Source organism: Typopeltis vanoorti, chromosome 10, assembly GCF_054136105.1.
Source record: "Typopeltis vanoorti isolate ZY-2024b chromosome 10, IOZ_Tvanoo_1.0, whole genome shotgun sequence".
NCBI lineage: Eukaryota > Metazoa > Arthropoda > Arachnida > Uropygi > Thelyphonidae > Typopeltis > Typopeltis vanoorti.
Genome location: NC_143558.1, coordinates 3,532,527 through 3,555,068, shown reverse-complemented (window position 1 = coordinate 3,555,068; position 22,542 = coordinate 3,532,527). Strand labels below are relative to the sequence as shown.

The window sequence follows — 22,542 nt, the reverse complement described above, 5'->3', positions numbered from 1 at the left end:
TTGTAGTGACTACATGCACGTGCCTTTTTTGTAAGTTCCTTTTGAAGATGGCAATGTGATGTTGCTGAAATATCAGAAATATTTATTGAAGTGCAATTTAATTTATATTCATATCTATGTTGTCAATTCCTTAAGTGATTTAGTAATTTCAAAATTATTAAGACTAATACATTTTATTCTAGTGACGGTACAGCACCATTATCCCATCCCTGTAGTGGTTCTCAGTAAGATCTGCAAAATACCTCTCTACAGCTGCAATCACCTCTTGATTAAAAGATAAACACTGGCCAGTGAGGAAGAGTTTTAGTTTTGGGAAGAGATAGGAGATAGAAGTCAGAGGAGCCAAATCTGGGGAATAGGGTGGGTGTTCTAACCATTCATAGTGCAGATCCCTTAATTTTCACATTAAGATGTCAGATGACTACAACCTCCAGTTTTTCTCAGGCTCCTTCTTTCTCCTTAATCACTTTCTTAGCACTATCATGTTAAGTTTTGTAATTTCCTATATGTGGAGTTTTTTAAAAAAAAAAAAAAAAAAAGTGAGAGAGAGAAGACAAAGGATCTGAATACTTAGACCTGCAAAATAGACATTGCCAAAACACCTTTGTGGGCAGGTGCATTGTCCCTATGAAAGATGAATTTTTTTTTCTGCAAACCAGGTCTTTTCTTATAAATTTTTTTTGTCTAGTCTGGTTAAAAGATCAGAATAATATCCCTTGGTTATTGTTTTAATCTTTTCAAGATAATTAATAAACAGAATGCCTTTAACATCCCAAAACACTAATGCCATGACCTTTCCTTCTGATGGAATTGACTGTCTTCTTTGGCACTGAACAACCGGCTTCTGTTCACAGTTTTGTTCTTCGTAAAACACTCCAAAAACTGTTGAGAGATTTTCATTTGAGAGATTTTCATTTGATGTTCATGGGTGCCACACTTGCTTACATCTGCTGTAAGCAAGTGTGGCACCCATCTTGCGCACAGCTTTTTCATTTGCAATTCTTTATGCAAAATATCCTACACATTCTTTTGAAATGCCCATAGTCTCAGCAATTTTATGCACTTTGACTCGCCTGTCATCTAATACCATATCCATCCAGTTCCACTCGATCAATGATTTCTGGTGGTGTTACACTTTTTGGACATCCTTCACGTGGATCATCTTCAAGGCTGGTAAGCCACGTTTAAACTTGGTAGCCCATTTCTTAATTTTTGAAAACGAAGGAGAAGAGTGCCCATAAACTTTTTATTATTATTATATCACACCTCCAAGGAGTGCAAAGACTCATCGAGGGAGGGCATCTACTCTAAAACTCTTTGTCTCACTACTCCACCAACCTTCATCTAATACCAACACCATCTACCGCCAACTACCACCACTAGTACTTTCACAGACAATCACAAACATCCATGCCCACGGCAGGATTCGAACCAGCAGCCTTTTGGCTGGAGAGTAGATATGCTAACCACTCGGCCAACCAGGCTGGCAAAAAGAAGCTCCTTGGGCTTGTCCGAGATTTGATCCCTTGCACCCGAAGCGAGAATCATACCACTAGACCAACAAGCCATTCAAACTTTTATGATCTTCGAATGAATTTCTTTTGCTGTTAAACCCTCTTTTACAAAGAATTTTATAACTGCGCGATACTTCATTTTATCCATTTCAAGGGATATAGACAACACGTTTCCTTCAGATAGCTGTGTAAAACAAACTACTTCATCGAATGACCTGCAATTTCACATGGATGCTTATGACAGATGTACCAACTTAGAAAAAAGAAATCTTGTTGATAGTGTTGCCATCTATGGTAAAGGCCAAGAACTTTTCAGACCACCCTCGTATTTGCCAGTAAGTGTCAGTTTCCAATAAACAGTGAAGGAAAGACTGCCAGAAGGAAGACTTGTGACAAGTGTATCTAGAAATGGAAGTGTGTTCTGCTTTTCAATCCCAGTTGTGAGTTGTATGCATTTGTGTTGTTTCTTTAGGTGGCTGAGGAAAGTGCCCAATGTCTGGCGGCTATGTGGCCAGATAACGAAAACATCGTTAATTCTTTTTTTCCAAATAAGGCTTATTTCGAAAAAATGAATCTAATAATCTCAGACAATGCCATATATCAACTTGTTAACTATGACCCTAACAACTGAATAAAAAAGAAAACAGAGAAGCTACTCAAATCAGTCACCACATGGTCTGAAGATATTTAAAAAAAATTAATTCCGCACTGCACTCGTGCCCTGAGAATTTACTGTCTACGAAAAATTCACAAACAAAACACACCACTCAGGCTGATAGTCGAAGGTATAGACAGCCCCAATTATCACCCTATCCAAGAAGCTAGCAACAACACTCAAGGAGCTGGTAGATCATTCCCCTTCTTATATTAAAAACACACAACACTTTGTAAACAAAATCAAAAGACATCACACTGTTAAAAGATGATTTATTAGTCAGTTTTGATGTCTCTGCCCTCTTCACAAATGTCCCAATGAATGACACAATCCTTCTATTACAGAAAAAATTTCCTCCCAATATCACGGCGCTTTTTGCACATGTACTACGTTGTGGCTATTTTTTGTCAAAACACTTTCTACCTACAAAAAGAAGACACAGCCATGGGCTCACCATTATTTCCTCCCTCCCATTGCTAACTTTTACATGGAATATTTTGAGCAATGTGCTCTAAATTCCTCTTCTTTAAAATCCAAAGCCTGGCTTAGATACATTGATGATGTTTTTGCTATCTGATCCTATGGCTGCCAAACATTACCACCTAAATAAACAACACAAATGCATACAATTCACAATTGAGATTGAAACACACTTCCATTTCAATCTCACATACTGATCATTAATACACAAAAAAAAATAGGGCTTGGAAGATTTGTTCCAATGAACAAACACTTAAAAATGAATTAAAAGTTATCAGCAATACCTTCCTAAAAAAAATGGTTACAGCCAAAATACTATCAACAAAATTCTGTACAAGACCCCACTTAAAAACAAAAATAAACAAGACTAAAATAAAACTGTAACCATTCTATACATTAAAGGGATATCAGACAAAATAAACATTATACTACAAAAATACAACCTCAAAGCCACCTTTAAACCTCCTGTAAATGTTATGGTTATAGGGTCTAAATGAGACATTATATGAAGCAAGACATAATCTATACATGAGTTATAAGTTAGCAGTTAGAATGGAAGGAGGTACAGGAAAATGGTGTGATGTAAAATCAGGAGCTGTAAGACAAGGATGTACACTACCTCCACTCACATTTATCATCTGTATGGATCACATTATGAAAGAAATGATCTCAGGTCTAATATCAAAAATGGAGATATTCAACTTAACTCTTCACTTTATGCAGGGTTTGCTGACCAGATTGAATGACTGCTGTAAGAAATTTGGTATGAAAATTTAAAAATAAAAAGACAAAAATAGGCATGAACATCGAAAATATCAATTGCATTCTGAATAGAGGACCTATAGAACAAATGAAATATTTCAGCTATCATCATCATCATCAAATTCCTGCCATGTACCCTCAAGGGGTGTACAGGATATGACAGCACTACATGAAAAAATTACATCATTACTAACTTCCTATCTACAATTTTCCTCCAAATCAGTCTGTTACTTGTCAAGACTCCAACATTATCAGATCTTATATTTCTATCGTCTAAGGCACTTTGTACCGTATCAATCCACCTACATCTTGGTCTTCCTTTGGGTCGTTTTCCTGCCAACCTGGCAGAGAACACTTGTTTTGCTAATCTTTCCTCTCCCATTCTATTTAAGTGACCATACCATCTGAGATTAGCTCTGCTAACGCATTCCTGGATGCTGACAATGTCAAGTTCTTTCCTAATATCCTCATTTTTAATATGATATTGCCATTGATGCCATCTGTTCACGCATCTAATCTTTCTCAGGACTCTCATATCTGCGGTCTCTAGTCTTTGGTCAAGTGTTTTACTTCTGACCCAGCTCTCAGATCCATAAGTTAAAATTGGTTTGAACACAGTCTTGTATACAGCTAATTTAGTGTTCCGACTAATTTCTTTCTTATTCCATATGAATTTATTCAATTGACTTCCCACGATACCAGCTTTGCTGATTCTGTTGTCTATTTCTATATTTAGTTTACCATCTTCAGTAAAAATTGTGCCTAAGTAGCTGAAATGTTTTACTTGTTCCACAGGTTCTCCATTCACAACACAGTTGACATTTTCAATGATTCTGCCTATTTTCATTGTCTTTGTCTTTTTATTGCTGACCTTCATACCATATCTATTACAACAGCTATTCAATTTAGTCAGAGAATCTTGCAGACTTGTAGCGGATTTATTTAGAAGTATAACATCATCCGCATAAAGCAAAGAGCTGACATTAACATCTCCAATTTTGATATCAGGTTTAATACCACATTCCTTCATAATGTGATCCATATAGATAATGAATAACAGAGGGGATAATGTACATCCTTGTCTCACACCAGATTTAACATTAAACCATCTTCCTGTACTTCCTTCAATTCTAACTGCTGACTCACAACTCAAATAAAGACTAAGTATTGCTTGATATAATGCCTCATTGACACCATATAACTGCAGCGTATTGAATAGCTTCTCTCTTGGCGCCTTGTCATATGCCTTTTCCAAATCGACAAAACTTAAATACAGATCTTTGTTATATTCCCATGCTTTCTCGACTATTTGTCGTAAAGTGAAGATCTGATCCTGACAGCCTCTATTTGGCCTGAATCCAGCTTGTTCTTCACCAAGCTTTTCTTCCACAATTCTTCTCAACCGTTTCTCAAGTATACTTGCATAGATCTTGCCAGGAACACTCAGTAGGGAAATACCTCTGTAATTCTCACAATCAGTTTTATTTCCCTTTTTATATATGGGTACTATGAGAGCTCTACTCCAATCATCGGGAATTCGTCCCTCTGTCCAGGCTTTCTGAACTATGCAGTGCAGCCACTGTAAGACTCTTATACCACCATACTTCAGCATTTCTGGTCGAATATCATCTACTCCTGCTGCCTTTCCACATTTCAAGCCTTTGATGGCTTTTTCTACTTCAAGTATGGATATGTATTCCTGACTGCATGCCTGGTCAGTGTTTTTTATCACTGTGCTGTCATTACTGCTTGTTTCATTTAGCAGTTTTTCAAAGTAATTACTCCATACTTCAAGGATATCCTTTTCTCCTGTTTTCATTTCACCTTTATCATCTCTAATTCCTTTTACAGCACTCTTTCCTCCATTCCTAAGCTTCTTCAACCACCTCCAGAATATTTTGCCACCTTCTTGATATTTATTTTCTATATTCTTGCCAAAGTCCTCCCATGACTTTTGTTTAGCTAGTTTTACACACTGTTTAGCTTTCTTACATTTGTCTCTGTATTCTGTAAGAGTAAAAGCTGACTTATTTGCCAGGAACTTTTGATATGCTTTCTTCTATTCCTTCACTGCCTCTTTAACTTCCTGTGTCCACCAGGGAGTTCTGATTTTTTTTATCTTTGCACACAACCTCACCACATGCCTCTCTGGCAGAATCAATCAATGTTTTCTTCAGAGTTTGCCACTGAATCTCCAAGGTTTGATTCCTGTTCTCAAACTCTTTCACTTTCTTTTCAATAATATTTCTGTATTTTAGTCTACAGTTTACATCTGAGAGCTGCTCAACTTTTATTCGCTTTAAAACTTTCTTACATGTTATTCTTTTCAATATGAAATTCAATTTATCCTGCTCAAGACTAAATAGTGATCACTTCCAATTTCAAATCCTCTGTACACTCTGGTGTCCTGCACCAGGGAGAAAACATCACTATCAACAATAACATAGTCAATGAGACTTTTCTTATTCCTAGCCTCTTCTCTCCATGTGAATTTGTGCACATTTTTATGTTGGAACATGGTGTTAGTAATAACCAGTCCATGTCCTGAGCAGAAATCCAACAGATATTTGCCATTATTATTAGCTTTGCTCTTTTCTCCAAATTTTCCCAAAATAGTTTTGTATGTCTCACAATCATTTCCTACTCTACTATTTAGATCCCCAACAAGGACCAACTTTTCCTTTTTCATTGTGTCAGTTGCTTTTTCTAAAGCCTCAAAAAATTCCTCCACTTCTACCTTAGTAGAACCTTCTGTGGGACCATAGGCACAAATAAGTCTCATTGTCCAGTTCCCCATTCTCATATTTGCTCACATTACTCTACTTGAGACTGACTGCCATTCAAGAAGATTAGCCTCGTATTTTGTGTTGAATACTATGGCTACTCCTTCTTTTCCTTGATTGTTATTGCCTGAATATAACATTTTGTATTTATTGCTCAGAAAGATCTCACCAGTTTTGGTCTTTTTTGTTTCAGTCACCCCTATTATGTCGATCTGGTACTTATCTAATTCCTCAGCTAGCTCCATTTCTTTGCCATTCAGGCTTCTTACGTTGATAGTACCGATCTTTAACTCTGATGTTGAGTTGGGGTTTGTTTTCAGATTTGTTCCAGTAGCTGACTTTTTGCTGTTCGCCCTGGTTCCCTGGCGAAAACAACGGGGGCCTTGTTTAACCGGGCGACGCCTCAACCGGCATGAAATTTTGTCATGTTGTACCATCATTTTTTATTTTGGTTTAACCAATAAAAATACAATTTGGTCGGCTAAATCCCAAATTGCCAGCCCATCCTCGTTCGTTCAGTATCAAAGTAGATACCCAACAGGGTGCACTACGAGAAGGTGAGGATTGGACATTAGGTCAGAAGCCCTGGTCGGTTCTCCGCATTCCTTTAAAGGCTATGTGGAGGTCTCCTCTCAGTTATACAGCTTTGACCCTTAAGCACCCCTTAAGGTTTTTTTCATATTTCAGCTATTTAGGTAATTATTAACAAAGACAGCAAATTATATATGAAAATAGAGAAAAGAATAATCAAAATTGGTATGGTTGAAAGTCAGTTGAATAAAGATAGAGAGAAATTAGTCAAAATGCTACACTAGCAGTATAGACAGTGTATTCTGCTAGAAGTTATAGATCTGAGAGTTAGGTTAAAAATAACACAGTTGAACATAGACTGAAGACTACTGATATAAAAGTTCTGAGAAAAATTAGGGAAGTGAACGGATGGATGGCAGAAAGATATTAAAATAGGAGATATTAAGAAGGAACTTGCTAAAATGCACAGATGGAAATGAATTGGACATGTACTGAGAATGGATAGAGGAAATTCCAAGGGTAACTTTGATATGGATCCCAGAAGAATAAAGAAAAAGGGACATGTCTAAACTACTGTGGCATCATGATAGGAAAAATGGTTGGCTGGTCAGGAGAGTCAGAAAACAGCATAATTAATTATTCAAGCCAGAAGTAATGGGAGAAAACAGATCTCTGCTTTATTGCTAGTGGGCATGAAGTGGATAAGTATGTAAGTAATCACATTGTATTATCCTAATATCTTCTACCTTAGATTTTTGCTGTATATCCATGACGGTATGCATATTAGAAATTTAATGATTAAATAGATGAATAAAAATAACAGAAAGATTAGTGTTTTTGCATATATATGTTATTTTGAAAAATTATTTATTAAAAATAAACACCCAATAGAAGCATTAGAGCCTGTGTAGCTCAGTGGATGTGGAGTTTGCATACCACGGCACTTGGCCGCACGAAGGAAGACTTGGTTTCGAGTCTAGTCGGCGACTAGAGGAAATTTTTTCTAAGCCTTTTTTCGACCAGTTCCTGAGTTAGTCGATCTCTGGCATGGGCAAGCGGGTTTTTCCTCCCGGAAACTCGGGTTTTTCGTCCCGTAAACTCAAGAAAATCGACCATAGAACCCACATTATTTCAGACATTAAATATATTGTGTTAGGGACCACGAGATGGCGGCACATTTGAGCCGTCTCTCTTCACTGTGTACCACTTAATTAGTGATAGCCTTGGGCCCTCTATCTATGATTGGTACCAGTGGAGATTGAACTGCCCACTCAGTCTCCAAAAGTTAGATAGGGCTAAATGGCCTCGCCTACTCCCGTATACAGGAATAAAAAGGCATTAGCTGATTTTAAAAAATAGAAGCATTACTTCCTTTAAGTTGAACATTTTCCTGAATTAAACTTTGCTTTTTTCTGTATATTGATTTAATATTCCTAAATAAATGTTTTAACAAATTTAATAAAAAGACAAAACTTTGAAAATAGGCAGGAACATCAAATATGTCAAATGGATCCTCATGCAAAATCTATGGAAATGAGATTTCAGCTATTTTGCTATTAGATAGCAAAATAGCTGAAAATGGTAAGTTCAATTTGGTGTAATATTCCTAAATAAATACAACTCAAATCTTCAGAACCTTTTAACTAAACTGAATATCTGATGTAATAAATTTGGTATGAAAATCGGCAATAACAAATGGATAGTGAAAATAGTCTTGATGTCAAGAAAGACTGAAGACCAAGATATAGGCAGATTAATGCAGTGAATTAAAAGATCAAAATGTTAGATCTGATAATATTGAAAGCCTCTCTAAATTGTTGAAAATTTAGACAGATTGAAGAAAATTCTTGATAGAAAGCTAGTAACAATGTAAACTTAATTTTGTAATACTGTCAGCATATGAAAATGGAAACAATAGGAGAGAGGGAATGGTAAGAGGTATAATGTATGGGGAGTCAATGATCTGCGGTGTTCAAGATAGGATGCGTGAGGAGTGTTTGCCAGGAGGAATGATAGAAAGGGTGGCTTTGGCAGTTAAGAGAGGTGAAAGGGTGGATGAGATGATTGTGATGGTGGGAACAAATGACTTGAGTGGTGGTGTAAATAGGGCAGCGAGAGATATGAGATATTTGCTTCAGGTGGTACGAAAGAAGACACAGAGAGGAAAGATAGTGTGTGTGTTGCCTAGGTATGATAACGACGAACTGAGCAGAAGAGCAGTAATATTAAATGACATAATAGCTAGAATGTGTGACAAGAGAGGACTGGAATATGTGGATGCTTGGAGTGCATTTGAGGACAGAGAGGAATTGTATACAAGAAACCACTTGCATTTGAATGAGGAAGGATGTAGGCATCTGGATAGATTGCTGTTCTGAAAGAGTCAGTGTGTCCCAATATGGATGGTAGCATGTGTGGCCTCTTGTGGGAATGGATACTTGGGAGAAGGGGGACGACATCAGGTAACGGTGAGCCCAGTGGAGTCTAGAGAGGATAATGCTGGATATAGAAACAATGGCATTTTTATGCTATATACTAGTAATGCCAGGAGTATCCTGAATAAGGGAGAGGAATTGGTGGTGCAGATAGCATCAGCCTGGCCAAAAATTATTGGGATCACTGAGACATGGTTGACAGAAGAGGATATAATAACAGGAATAGAAGTCACTGGGTACAGCATTTTTCGGCAGGATAGGAAGGGAAAGCGTGGTGGTGGAGTACTGCTTATGATAAGTGACGACCTATGTCCTCTAAGAGTGGAGACTTTGGAAGACAGTGACACTAATGATTTTGAAAGCATATTGTGTGAGGTAGAGGTGAGCAAGACAGGATATTTAGTGGGGTGTTGCTACAGACCCAGCAGTACAGAGGGTGGGGACCAGTTAATGTGTAGACAGTTGAGTTTGGCGAGTGCAAGAAGAATGATTGTTATGGGAGATTTTAACTACAGTAGTATAAACTGGAGAGGAAGATGCATGAAACAATAAGGGAATGGAATTGCTAAAATTCTTGAGGGAAAAATGTCTTAGTCAACATGTAATAGAGGGAACAAGAGGTTCAAGAATTTTGGATTTGGTTATAGCATCAGAAGAGTTGATAATAACTGAGATGACATCTCTCCCACCAGTTGGAGAGAGTGACCATATGGTTTTGACTTGGCATTTTGACATGCAGGAGTATCAAAGAGACGGGAACGTATGTGGAATTATAAGGCAGGTGATTATAATAGTCTTAGACGTCAACTTGGGGAAGTTTCATGGAGGGAGGAATTGGAAGGCCAGGATATCATTAGGGCATGGGAAATTATGAAAGAATATTTGTTAGCAGCAATGGTAAGTTGTATATCACAAGTGAAGAAGAGGACACAATTTGGAGTAAAGTGGATGTCAAACAATATTAAACAGGAATTGCATGCGAAAAAGAGGCTGTGGAAGAGATATAAGGAAACAGGAGAAGAGAAGATGCATGAAGAATATAAGACACAGGCCAGAAGAGTAACTAGTATGGTAAGGAAGATGAAACTGGAATATGAGAAGAGATTAGCCCTAAGATCCAAAGAAAATCCTAGGGAATTTTTTAGATATGTGACCAGTAGGAGGAGAAATGACTGTGGAAGAATGATATTGTGAGATAAAAATGGGAATAGAGTGACTGATGCAGAGGACATAGTGGAATTGTTCAATGAACAATTCCACTATGTCCTCTGTCCACTGTCCTATGTCCACTGACTCCTCTAGGAGTATTTCATCCTGGAGGAGTCAGTTTTAATGCTAGAGGGATAGGGCAGGTTCAAGGTTTAGAGGTACAGGAGGAGAGTGTGTTTCAAATACTGAGTACTCTGGATGTCAGTAAAGCTGTGGGACTAGATGGTATTTCACTACGAGTTTTGAGAGAATGTGCGAGGGAACTCACAGTTCTTTGACGTGGCTTTTCAATGAAAGTCTGGCTGCTGGAAAGGTGCCCATGGAATGGAAGGAAGGTAAGATAGTGCTATTGCGTAAAGGTGGTAGCAGACTATACATGTCTAATTATAGACCAGCTTGTGTGTCATCAGTAGTTAGTAAGATCTTGGAGAAAGTAGTGAAGGACCGTATACAGCATTGGGCAGATGAGGGTAATGTTATCTGTGAGAGTCAACATGGATTTGTGAAGGGACGCTCTTGTTTTAGCAATATGCTAGCCTTTTATGAAAAAGTTACAAGAGCAATAGATGAGCGAAAGGCATATACTGCCATTTTCTTCGGTTTAGCGAATGGATTTGACAGGGTGCCACATGATAAGCTGATATTTAAGGTCCAGCACAAGTGTCTGGATGTCAGATTGGTTAACTGGATTCAGGATTGGCTGTCCGATTGGTATCAGAGAGTTGTGTATGGTGTGGCAGTTTCAAGGTGGCAGAGGGGTTACGTGTGAGGTCCCACAGGGCTCAGTACTGGGACCTATATTGTTTTACCTTTATATCAATGACATAGTCAGTGGTTGAATAAGCTAGATAGATGTGCAAATGAATGGGGGTGTCGGTTTAACACCACAAAATGTAAGGTCCATCGGTTTGGGAAACCGATGGCACACTGCATGCTCTATGGGAGGAGTTATACTGGAGGAAGTAGGGGGTGACAAGAAATCTGGGATTGATGATTGATAGAAACCTGAAATTTAGGGGACATATTGCAAAGGTGGCGAAGATAACACAGAGGATTGCTGCAATAATGAGAAGGACACTGATCTGTAGAGATAAAAGTTATCATTCCTTTGTATAAGACCCTGATCAGACCACACTTGGACTATTGTTCTCAGATTTGGTCCCCAGGATTTGAAGGGGATAAATTAACTGTGAAAAGGGTACAAATGCAGATAACAAAGATGGTTTCAGGACTGCACAATGGTAGTTATGAGGGTTGGCTGAGGAAATGTGGACTGCAGAGTTTGGTGGATAGGAGAAGGAGAGGTGATATGATTGAGACTTTTAAACTGTTGAGAGGTGGTTATAGGGTTGATACTGGGGAATTCTTTCTCTTGGTTGAACACAGCAGGAAGGAGTGATGACAAGAGGCCATCCTTGGAAGTTACGAAAGGAAACTGTGAGCAAGGGGGTGAGGAGTGGTTTGTTTGCATGGAAGGTGGTTGAACCATGGAATGTATTGCCTGATGGAGTGGTGAGAGCGAGAAAGGTCAGTGAGTTCAGGGAGTATTATGATAGACTTTGTGTTTCTTAGGAAGGATCTCCCACGATGAGTCTTTTGACTCCATGGAGGCCTGAATAATAATAATAATAATATCCTGTGCTCCCCTTAATGATGCATATTGGTAATTGATGTTGATTTTTCCCATATTTCTTTCTTCCCATATAGGAGCTGCTACAGTGAGAAGTGTTAATTTTTACAAACTTATAGGAGCTGGAATTCTTCATACTAAGATGTGGCTGGTAGATGGAAAACACTTCTACATTGGTAGTGCTAACATGGATTGGCGATCATTGACACAGGTTGCATATTGTTTACATTTATTTATATATATAGTTTTTTTTTTTCATATGACTGCAGAATTCTTATATTTTTCTTCATATAGTTACTGTTAATTCACTCAGATTAGAATAATATTTTATATTACTAAATTCTTTGCATACATAATCTTTTATGTAGTTTCTGTGTCCAAATATTGAAAAACAAGTATGACAATATAAAAATGTTAAATAAACATATATTAAATAAACTATGATTAATATGTATGTCTCATTTATATCACATAATTAATTAATGGACTTTAAACAGCTTGTGTTATATGCTTTTTCTAGATCTACAAAACTTAAATAAGATCCATGTTCCATTTCCATGATTTATCATCATCAAATTCCTGGCATGTACCCTCAAGGGGTGTACAGGATATGACAGTACTACATGAAAAAATTACATCATTACTAACTTCCTATCTACAATTTTCCTCCAAATATTCTGTTACTTGTCAAGACTCCAACATCATTACCAGATCTTATATTTCTATCTTCTAAGGCAGTTTGTACCGTATCAATCCACCTATATCTTGGTCTTCCTCTGGGTCGTTTTCCTGCCAACCTGGCAGAGAACACTTGTTTTGCTAATCTTTCCTCGCTCATTCTGTTCAAGTGACAATACCACCTGAGATTAGCTCTGCTAACGCATTCCTGGATGCTGACAATGCCAAGTTCTTTCCTAATATCCTCGTTTTTAATATGATATTGCCATTGATGCCATCTGTTCACGGCTCTAATCTTTCTCAGGACTCTCATATCTGCGGTCTCTAGTCTTTGGTCAAGTGTTTTATTTCTGACCCAGCTCTCAGATCCATAGTTTAAAACTGGTTTAAACGCTATCTTGTATACAGCTAATTTAGTGTTCCGACTGATGTCTCTTATTCCATATGAATTTATTCAATTGACTTCCTACTATATCAGCTTTGTTGATTCTGTTGTCCATTTCCATATTTAATCTATCATCTTCACTAAAAAGTGTGCCTAAGTAGCTGAAATGTTTTACTTGTTCCTCAGGTTCCCCATTCAAAGCACATTTGACATTTTCAACAATTCTACCTATTTTCATTGTCTTTGTCTTTTTATTGCTGACCTTCATACCATATCTATTACAGCAGTTATTCGATTTAGTCAGGGAATCTTGCAAACTTGTAGCGGATTTATTTAGAAGTATAACATCATCCGCATAAAGCAAAGAGCTGACATTAACATCTCCAATTCTGATATCATATTTAATACCACTTTCCTTCATAATGTGATCCATATAGATAATGAATAACAGAGGGGATAATGTACATCCTTGTCTCACATCAGATTTAACATTAATCCATCTTCCTGTACTTCAATTCTAACTGCTGACTTGCAACTCAAATAAAGGCTAAGTATTGCTTGATATAATGCCCCATTGACATCATATAACTGCAGCGTATTGAATAGCTTCTCTCTTGGCACCTTGTCATATGCATTTTCCAAATCGACAAAACTTAAATACAGATTTGTTATATTCCCATCCTTTCTTGACTATCTGTCGTAAAGTGAAGATCTGATCCTGACAGCCTCTATTTGGCCTGAATCCAGCTTGTTCTTCACCAAGCTTTTCTTCCAGAATTCTTCTTCACCGTTTCTCAAGTATACTGGCATAAATCTTGCTTGGAACACTCAGTAGAGAAATACCTCTGTAATTCTCACATTCAGTTTTATTTCCCTTTTTATATATGGGTACTATTAGAGCTCTGCTACAATCATCAGGAATTCGTCCCTCTGTACAGGCCTTCTGAACTATGCAGTGCAGCCACTGTAAGATTTTTATACCACCATACTTCAGCAAATCTGGTCGAATATCATCTACTCCTGCTGCCTTTCCACATTTCAAGCCTTTGATGGCTTTTTATACTTCAAGTATGGATATGTATTCCTGACTGTATGCCTGTTGGGTGTTTTTTACCACTGTGCTATCACTGCGTGTTTCATTTAGCAATTTTTTCGAAGTAATTACTCCATACTTCAAGGATATCCTTTTCTCCCGTTTTCATATCACCTTTATCATCTCTAACTCCTTTTACAGCACTCTTTCTTCCAGAATATCTTACCACCCTCTTGATATTTATTTTCTATGTTCTTGCCAAAGTCCTCCCATGACTTTTGTTTAGCTTGTTTTACACACTCTTTAGCTTTCTTAGATTTGTCTCTGTATTCTCTAAGAGCACAAGCTGACTTATTTGACAGAAACTTTTGATATGCTTTCTTCTTTTCCTACACTGCCTCTTTAACTTCCTGTGTCCACCATGGAGTTCTGATTTTTCTATCCTTGCAGACAACCTCACCACATGCCTTTCTGGCTGAATCAATCAGGGTTTTCTTTAAGGTTTGCTACTGAGTTTCCAAGGTTTGGTTCTTGTTCTCAAACTCTTTTCATTTTTTTTTCCAATAATCTTTGTGATTTTAGTCTGTAGTTCACATCTGAGAGCTGCTCAACTTTTATTCATTTTAAAACTTTCTTATGTATCATTCTTTTCAATATGAAATTCAATTTTATCATGCTCAAGACTAAATAATGATCGTTTCCAATTTCAAATCCTCTGTATACTCTGGTGTCCTGCACAAGGGAGAAAACATCATCACTATCAACAATAACAGAGTCAATGAAACTTTTCTTATTCCTTGCCTGTTACCTCCATGTGAATTCCATGATTTATAAACTATCTTAATGAAAAAAAATCTGAGCCACCACCAGACAACCAGCTGTTTGATTTAATGTTTAACTCTTAAATACATCTGCTGCAAGTCTTCAGGAAGTTTTTTTTTTTAAATATATATAAGCCTATATATTCCCCACTACTGGGTAAGTGACTCTCTCATTACGGGAGGTTTTTTCGGTCTTCTTCTCTTATGATGACCAATTTTATCTTTGGGGAGTATTTATACACTTATATGAATGAGTGTATGAAGGTGAAAGACGATCACAAACATCCATGCCACTGCAGGATTCGAACCTACAGTCATTTTTCTGTCGAGTGGATATGCTACCACTCGGCCAACCAGGCTGGTTCAAGAGGCTTTAGCTAAATTAAATAATTACTTTGATAAGACTTTACATATCATCATCAAATTCCTGCCATGTACCCTCAAGGGGTGTACAGGATATGACAGTACTACATGAAAAATTTACATCATTACTAACTTCTTATCTACAATTTTCCTCCAAATCAGTCTGTTTCTTGTCAAGACTCCAACATTATCAGATCTTATATTTCTATCGTCTAAGTCACTTTGTACCATATCAATCCACCTATATCTTGGTCTTCCTCTGGGTCGTTTTCTTGCCAACCTGGCAGAGAACACTTGTTTTGCTAATCTTTCCTCTCCCATTCTATTTAAGTGACCATACCACCTGAGATTAGCTCTGCTAACGCATTCCTGGATGCTGACAATGTCAAGTTCTTTCCTAATATCCTCATTTTTATTATGATATTGCCATTGATGCCATCTGTTCATGCCTCTAATCTTTCTCAGGACTCTCATATCTGTGGTCTCTAGTCTTTGGTCAAGTGTTTTACTTCTGACTCAGCTCTCAGATCCATAAGTTAAAACTGGTTTGAACACTCTCTTGTATACAGCTAATTTAGTGTTCCAACTAATTTCTCTCTTATTCCACATGAATTTATTCAATTGACTTCCCATCATACCAGTTTTGCTGATTCTGTTGTCTATTTCTATATTTAATTTACCATCTTCAGTAAAAATCATGCCTAAGTAACTGAAATGTTTTACTTGCTCCACAGGTTCTCCATTCACAACACAGTTGACATTTTCAATGATTCTGCCTATCTTCATTTTCTTTGTCTTTTTATTGCTGACCTTCATACCATATCTATTACAACAGCTATTCAATTTAGTCAGAGAATCTTGCAGACTTGTAGCAGATTTATTTAGAAGTATAACATCATCCGCATAAAGCAAAGAGCTGACATTAACATCTCCAATTTTGATATCAGGTTTAATACCACTTTCCTTCATAATGTGATCCATATAGATAATGAATAACAGAGGGGATAATGTACATCCTTGTCTCACACCAGATTTAACATTAAACCATCTTCCTGTACTTCCTTCAATTCTAACTGCTGACTTATAACTCAAATAAAGACTAAATATTGCTTGATATAATGCCCCATTGACACCATATAACTGCAGCGTATTGAATAGCTTCTCTCTTGGCACCTTGTCATGTGCCTTTTCCAAATCGACAAAACTTAAATACATATCTTTGTTATATTCCCATGCTTTCTCGACTATTTGTCGTAAAGTGAAGATCTGATCCTGACAGCCTCTATTTGGCCTGAATCCAGCTTGTTCGTCACCAAGCTTTTCTTCCACAATTCTTCTCAACCGTTTCTCAAGTATACTTGCATAGATCTTGCCAGGAACACTCAGTAGGGAAATACCTTTGTAATTCTCACATGCAGTTTTATTCCCTTTTTATATATGAGTACTATGAGAGCTCTACTCCAATCATCGGGAATTCGTCCCTCAGTCCAGGCTTTCTGAACTATGCAGTGCAGCCACTGTAAGATTTTTATACCACCATACTTCAGCATTTCTGGTCGAATATCATCTACTCCTGCTGCCTTTTCGCATTTCAAGCCTTTGATGGCTTTTTCTACTTCAGGTATGGATAGGTATTCCTGACTGCATGCCTGGTCAGTGTTTTTTATCACTGTGCTGTCATCACTGCTTGTTTCATTTAGCAGTTTTTCAAAGTAATTACTCCATACTTCAAGGATATCTTTTTCTCCTGTTTTCATGTCACCTTTATCATTTCTAACTCATTTTACAGCACTCTTTCCTCCATTCCTAAGCTTCTTCAACAACCTCCAGAATATTTTGCCACCTTCTTGATATTTATTTTCTATATTCTTGCCAAAGCCCTCCCATGACTTTTGTTTAGCTAGTTTTACACACTGTTTAGCTTTCTTACATTTGTCTCTGTATTCTGTGAGAGTAAAAGCTGACTTATTTGCCAGGAACTTTTGATATGCTTTCTTCTTTTCCTTCATAAATCTTTGAACTTCCTGTGTCCACCAGGGAGTTCCGATTTTTTTATCCTTGCACACAACCTCACCACATGCCTCTCTGACAGAATCAATCAATGTTTCCTTCAGAGTTTGCCATTGAATCTCCAAGGTTTGATTCCTGTTCTCAAACTCTTTCATTTTCTTTTCAATAATCTTTCTGTATTTTAGTCTACAGTTCACATCTGAGAGCTGCTCAACTTTTATTCACTTTAAAACTTTCTTACATGTTATTCTTTTCAATATTAAATTCAATTTTATCCTGCTCAAGACTAAATAGTGATCGCTTCCAATTTCAAATCCTCTGTACACTCTGGTGTCCTGCACCAGGGAGAAAACATCACTATCAACAATAACATAGTCAATGAGACTTTTCTTATTCCTAGCCTCTTCTCTCCATGTGAATTTGTGCACATTTTTATGTTGGAACATGGTGTTAGTAATAACCAGTCCATGTCCTGAGCAGAAATCCAACAGATATTTGCCATTATTATTAGCTTTGCTCTTTTCTCCAAATTTTCCCAAAATATTTTTGTATGTCTCACAATCATTTCCTACTCTACTATTTAGATCCCCAACAAGGACCAACTTTTCCTTTTTCATTGTGTCAGTTGCTTTTTCTAAAGCCTCAAAAAATTCCTCCACTTCTAGCTTAGTAGAACCTTCTGTGGGACCATAGGCACAAATAAGTCTCATTGTCCAGTTCCCCATTCTCATATTTGCTCACATTACTCTACTTGAGACTGACTGCCATTCAAGAAGATTAGCCTCGTATTTTGTGTTGAATACTATGGCTACTCCTTTTCCTTGATTGTCATTGCCTGAATATAATATTTTGTATAAATTGCTCAGAAAGATGTCACCAGTTTTGGTCATTTTTGTTTCAGTCACCCCTATTATGTCGATCTGGTACTTATCTAATTCCTCAGCTAGCTCCATTTCTTTGCCATTCACGCTTCTTACGTTGATAGTACCGATCTTTAACTCTGGTGATGTTGAGTTGGGGTTTGTTTTCAGATTTGTTCCAGTAGCTGACTTTTCGCTGTTCGCCCTGGTTCCCTGGCGAAAACAACGGGGGCTTTGTTTAACCGGGCGATGCCCCAGCCGGCATGAAATTTTGTCATGTTGTACCATAATTTTTTATTTTAGTTTAACCAATAAGAATACAATTTGGTCGGCTAAATCCCAAATTGCCAGCCCATCCTCGTTCATTCAGTATCAAAGTAGATACCCAACAGGGTGCTCCACGAGAAGGTGAGGATTGGACATTAGGTCGGAAGCCCTTGTCGGTTCTCCGCATTCCTTTAAAGGCTATGTGGAGGTCTCTTCTCAGTTATACAGCTTTGACCCTTAAGCACCTCACTTTACATATTATTAACTACATATTAGCGATTTAGGGCACAATTTTTTTGTGAGAATGATAAACTAAATATAGGAATATACTGTATTTATAGAATAAGTGAGTTTGGTTCATTTGGTTGGAAGCCACTTAAATAAATTTATATAGAATATGAAAGAAAGAAATTAGCCAAAACATCATTCTAGCAGTGCATGAGTCGGTGTTTATTATTATTAACATCTGACTTCCATGGAGTCAGAGATTCATCATGGAAGGTACACGCTATAACACACAAAGTTCATCAAACCATGCCTTAAACTGATACCTGTCTACATTCCCGCAATACTCTGGAAATGCCTTCCACTCACCAACCACTCTCCATGCCAGAAATTTACTGCTCTGCTTGCACCCTCCTTATACAGTTTGCAGTGATGGCCTCTTGTTCTATCCTCTTTCCATTCATGAAACATTTCTTCCATTTAACCTAATAACAACCCCTGACTAACTGATGTTTCAATCATATCCCGCCCTATTTACGAGACTTTGCAATATATGTTCTTTCGATCTGTTTGCATACTCCACAATCCAAAGACCACTGATCACCTTTGTGAATCTTCTTATGGCCCTTTCTAGCATATCCTCATCACCAAGAAAACCTGGCGACCAAATTTGTGCACAGTAATCCATATGAGGCCTGAACAAGGCCTTATACAACTGCATCATAACCTCTTCATTTCTGCTTGTCAAGGTCATTTGCTTAATTGTCATTATTCAATGTGATGTCTTCAAAACTCTGCAGTGTGGCCCCTGAATTTTAGGTCCTTGTCCACACCACCACACCCAAATCTATGATCTTCTCTATCTCCTTTAAAGTTTACCCACCAAGTGTATACGTTGCATCCTATCGTTGCTTGCCAATTTCAAAATCCACTTTACAACATTGAACTGACAGTTCCACTTTACCTGCCTAATCATGCAATCTATTCAAGTCTTCTTTTAAGGCCATAGCATTTGCTTGACTCTGCATTGCTCTCCCCAATTTTTCATCATCATCAAACAGTTGCATATCATTGGTTAAACCCATTCCAATATCATTAATATACAAATTGAACAACAATGGCCCTAAACTGATTCCTGTGGCACACCACTAGTGACTTGCCTCTTTCAGGATGCTGCAACCCCCATACACCCATACACAACTGTCTGATAGTCAGTGAGAGAGATAACTCACTAGTCTGTTATCCAATCCCATCCATTTCAGTTTAACAGCTTGTTGTGTTGTGGCAATCTATCAAACTCTTTTTTTAAAATCTAAGTATACCACTGTATATGCATCTCCCTTGTCCAAGATATTGGAAGTTTTTTCACTTGGTTAGACTATAATAAATTTATGTGGTATTTTTTCTTGACTATTATGTATATAAACTATTACACTTTTTTTATAATGTTAGTCAAGTTGCTTTTTATTTTATTGTCCTACATGTTTCGCTAATTTTTCTATCGGCATCTTCAGGGAATACAAATAAGTAAGCTATATGAAGGTAACAGACTAGGTTATAAATTATAACTAGTTATAAGGTAACAATATCTATAATAATAACTATAAGAAGGTAACAGACTAGTTATAACCTAGTCTGTTACCTTCATATAGCTTACTAATTTGTATTCCCTGAAGATGCCAATAGAAAAATTGGCGAAACATGTAGGACAATAAAATAAAAAGCAACTTGACTAACATTATAAAAAAAGTGTAATTGTTTATATAATAAATTTAGTTTAATCCTTTGTCCAAGTGTAAAGCAAACAAAGTTTGCGCCTGAAGTATCTTCAGGACTGAGGCAACTCGTGGTAAAGGTGGACCAAGCTTTCATCACTCCTTGTCTCAGTATCTCCCATAATGCAAAGCACATCTCCTTGCGGACATGTATAATGTTATGCATTAAGGGAAGGGCCACTACCCAGACCAGTTTCGACCTTGATTGAATGTTCAAGTACAGGTCAAACTCCAAAAACTCAGCATTGTTCCCAACCGGTTTTGAGAAGAACTCTCAGAACCGGTTGGCTCTACACCGTGGCAGGCTCATCCCACCACCAAGCAGAGCCGCTCATATCTCATCTGTGGGGTAACAGCAGCAGCCATGCCTTAGTTAACTTCATGGGCTACAGCACTGCCATTCATTACCCCCCCCCCCCCCATCCAGGACCTGGGTGACAGTAACAGCCGAGCCGCCTCAGTTAAAACTTCATGAACTACAGCATTGCCATTCATCACCCAAGCTTCCAACTGGTTTCAACCTTTATTTGAGGTCTCTTCAGTGGGACCCAGAAGTGGTGATACTAAGGCAGAAGCAATGGAGAAGTCATATTTATCTATACCAGTTGTCAAAAGCTGTACCACCTTATTATTTAATTACTTTGGATTTAGAAAAGGATGTTGGAAGTTTTTTTCACTTGGTTAGACTATAATAAATTTAGTTAGTAGAAAATTTAAAAAAATTAATTAGTAGAAAAAAACTTCCAACATCTTTCTCTAAATCCAGAGTAATTAAATAATAAGGTAGTACACTTTTGGCAACTTGTATAGGTAAATATGACTTCTCCATTGCTTCTGCTTTAGTATCACCACTTCTGGGTCTGGCTCCCACTGACGAGACCTCAATAAAGGTCGAAACCAGCCTGGGTAGTGGTCCTTCCCTTCATGCATAGCATTATACATGTCAGCAAGGAGATGTGCTTTGCATTATGGGAGATACTGAGACAAGGAGTGATGAGAGCTTGGTCCACCTTTACCACAAGTTGCCTCAGTCTTGAAGATACTGCAGGCGCAAACTCTGTTTGCTTACGCTTGAATAAAGGATTAAACTAAATTTATTATAGTCTAACGATGTGAAAAAAACTTCCAACATCTTTCTCTAAATCCAGAGTAATTTAATAATAAGGTGAGAGACCTTTTGGCAACTCATATAGGTAAATATGACTTCTCCATTAAGGGAAGGGCCACTACCCAGACCGGTTTCGACCTTTATTGAATGTTCAAGTACAGGTCAAACTCCAAAAACTCAGCGTTGTTCTCCTCAGTAACAGGCTCACTCCACTGAGAAGAACTCTCAGAGCCGGTTGACTCTGCAACGTGGCAGGCTCACCCCACCACCGAGCAGAGCCTCTCATTTGCTCATATCTCATCTGAGGGGTAACAGCCGTGCCTAAATTTATTTCAGACATTTAAAGTGAGTTTAATTGTCTGAAATGTGGGGATAGCTACCCAACCAAATTTTTTGGTTGAGTGGCTATTTTGCCCAAAGCCAAAAACCACCTTGGCTAAATGTGCCAACTGCGGTGGCCCTCATCCTGTGAACTATAAGGGATGTATTGAGCACCCGAAGAACAGACGGATGGAGACAGCTAAACAGTCCTCCTCCTCTAGTACAAGAACACCAGAGGTCCCTGCACCACAGTCAGAGGCTTGGCAACCACAGTTGGAAGGGAAGCCTTCAAAGATAGAGGAAGCCAAAAGCAAACAAGAAGTTATGTTGATGTGGGCCATACAAACAAGTCAACACCAAAACAGAATCAGCCAACTGCACCTACAAACCTGACAGCTGTTATTATTACGGCCTCTAGCAAACATGCTACAAGACTTCAGCCTGTCAAAAACTTCAACAACCTCCACTAAAAGATTCCTTTGCGAAACACAGGCCATCCTCACAGCACTTCTAAATGAATAGAAACAAACTTATTCCATCCTTTCTTCAGATTGTTGCATGGAATGCAAATGGCCTCAAAAACAAAATTCTGGAGCTCCAACATTTCACCTGTGAATATCAACCAGATGTTATACTAATTAGCGAGACACATCTAAGACCCTCAGACAACCCTAAAATATGGGGTTATCTCCTATAT

General features: G+C 37.8%; 1 protein-coding gene across 2 annotated transcripts in view; it reads left to right on the top strand.

The window, feature by feature from the left end:
* LOC150102135 (5'-3' exonuclease PLD3-like) overlaps positions 1 to 22,542 on the top strand; it is a 217,721-nt gene that overhangs the window by 116,225 nt on the left and 78,954 nt on the right. For both annotated transcript variants that reach the window (XM_090398904.1, XM_090398903.1), the window contains exon 5: positions 12,077 to 12,210. In XM_090398904.1, the coding sequence (XP_090255030.1) occupies positions 12,077 to 12,210 (134 nt within the window). The remainder of the gene's footprint in view (positions 1 to 12,076; positions 12,211 to 22,542) is intronic.